This window comes from Lipotes vexillifer, unplaced genomic scaffold (genome assembly GCF_000442215.2).
Source record: "Lipotes vexillifer unplaced genomic scaffold, Lipotes_vexillifer_v1.1 scaffold889, whole genome shotgun sequence".
NCBI lineage: Eukaryota > Metazoa > Chordata > Mammalia > Artiodactyla > Lipotidae > Lipotes > Lipotes vexillifer.
This window is the reverse complement of record NW_006788335.1, coordinates 1,247,631-1,248,982: the sequence shown is the minus strand read 5'-3', so window position 1 is coordinate 1,248,982 and position 1,352 is coordinate 1,247,631. Positions and strand designations below refer to the sequence as shown.

At 55.9% G+C, this 1,352-nt stretch overlaps 1 protein-coding gene across 1 annotated transcript in view; it reads left to right on the top strand.

The window, feature by feature from the left end:
- Positions 1–1,352, top strand: part of FGD5 (FYVE, RhoGEF and PH domain containing 5) — a 119,125-nt gene that overhangs the window by 68,016 nt on the left and 49,757 nt on the right. Inside the window, exons 4-5 of the mRNA XM_007461575.1 lie at positions 968–1,026; positions 1,139–1,169. Of these exons, the coding sequence (XP_007461637.1) occupies positions 968–1,026; positions 1,139–1,169 (90 nt within the window). The remainder of the gene's footprint in view (positions 1–967; positions 1,027–1,138; positions 1,170–1,352) is intronic.

Here is a 1,352-nt window from a genome sequence, read left to right as displayed (position 1 = left end):
CCCCCCCCCCCCCCCCGCCCAGCCTCACCTGCACAGGCCCAGTGTCTTTCCCCATCTGTCCTGTCACTGCCCCATAGTGTCTCTGCTCTTCCGGATACACCGCAGTGTGTCTGATATCCGGCAGGTTTGGGGCCACAAGGGTTGCTCGTGGCAGAAGGCCCGGGCCTCTGCCTCGGCGCCCGCTCATCCTTCCTGTTTATAGACAAAATCTCAGTTATTGTCGAATCTCACAGGTGCGGAGGCTGGGGTTCAGATGGGTTAAATGGCTCACCTTCTGAGGTTAGCCAGGAGAGTCAGTGCTTCCCAAGTGGTATGAACATTCATTCATTCATCCATTCACTCATTCATTCTTTCAGTAACAAAAGAGGACCAACCCCAGGCTGGGCACTGCCCTGCAGAGGTGCACTTCCCGGTGCCTGCCTGCAGGGGGAGATGTAATCGGTGTCCTGAGAGGGGGCTGCCCAGAAAGGACACCTAATCCAGCCTGTTCGCGGAGGGGATCAGGAGTGCTCCTCGGAGGAAGTGATAGACACCCTGGCTAAGTCTCCAAGGATAACTGGGAGGTGGCCAGGCAGAGAAAGGAAGAGTACACTGAGGTGACAGCATGTAAAAAAGCAAGAAGAGAGAGCTCGCTTGGCACAGAGAACCGCAGGTTGTTCAAAACCTGCCGGGCTGTGGGCAGAGTCTGCGTGGGTGTGAGGGCGGCCGAGCATGCAGGCCGCAGCAGGCACTGGGCTGAGCACTAGATGCTGGTAATGTCCACATTACAGATGAGGCAGCCGGGGTGCGGCGAGGCTGAAGATCACACAGGTAGTGAGGGCCGGGGTGGCCTGAGAAGCCTGTGGATTTCACCTCCGGCAGTGTGACGGTCCTTCTATAAACCTGACTGATGCTTGTGGAGCTGGGATTCCCCTTCTGCTGCCCCCATGGGTACCGTCCCTCCTGATGGCTCTGTTTCCTCCCACAGGTGGACGGACAGTCCAGAGCCCACGTCATAGCACAGGAACTGCTGTCTTCAGAGAAAGCGTGAGTCCCCAAGCAGCTGCCTGTGGCCTTGAGCTTGTTAACAGAACATCACCCCTCCCCGGCTTCTACAGAATGAGAATTAATGCACACTCAAACCTCTTTCCCCCTGCAGATACGTGGAGATGCTCCAGCACCTACATCTGGTGAGTTAATCACTTTAATTGTCCAAAACGAATCGCCCTTTTACAAGGCTGTGATATAAGGGGCAGAAAAGCAATGAGGAGACAGAGGTGCTTTCCACAAGCAGAGGCACCTGTTCACCGAAGCTTTTCAGGGAGGTCTGTCTCCTGCTTCGTGTGCTTCAGGGGGCGAAGAGCACACTCTTT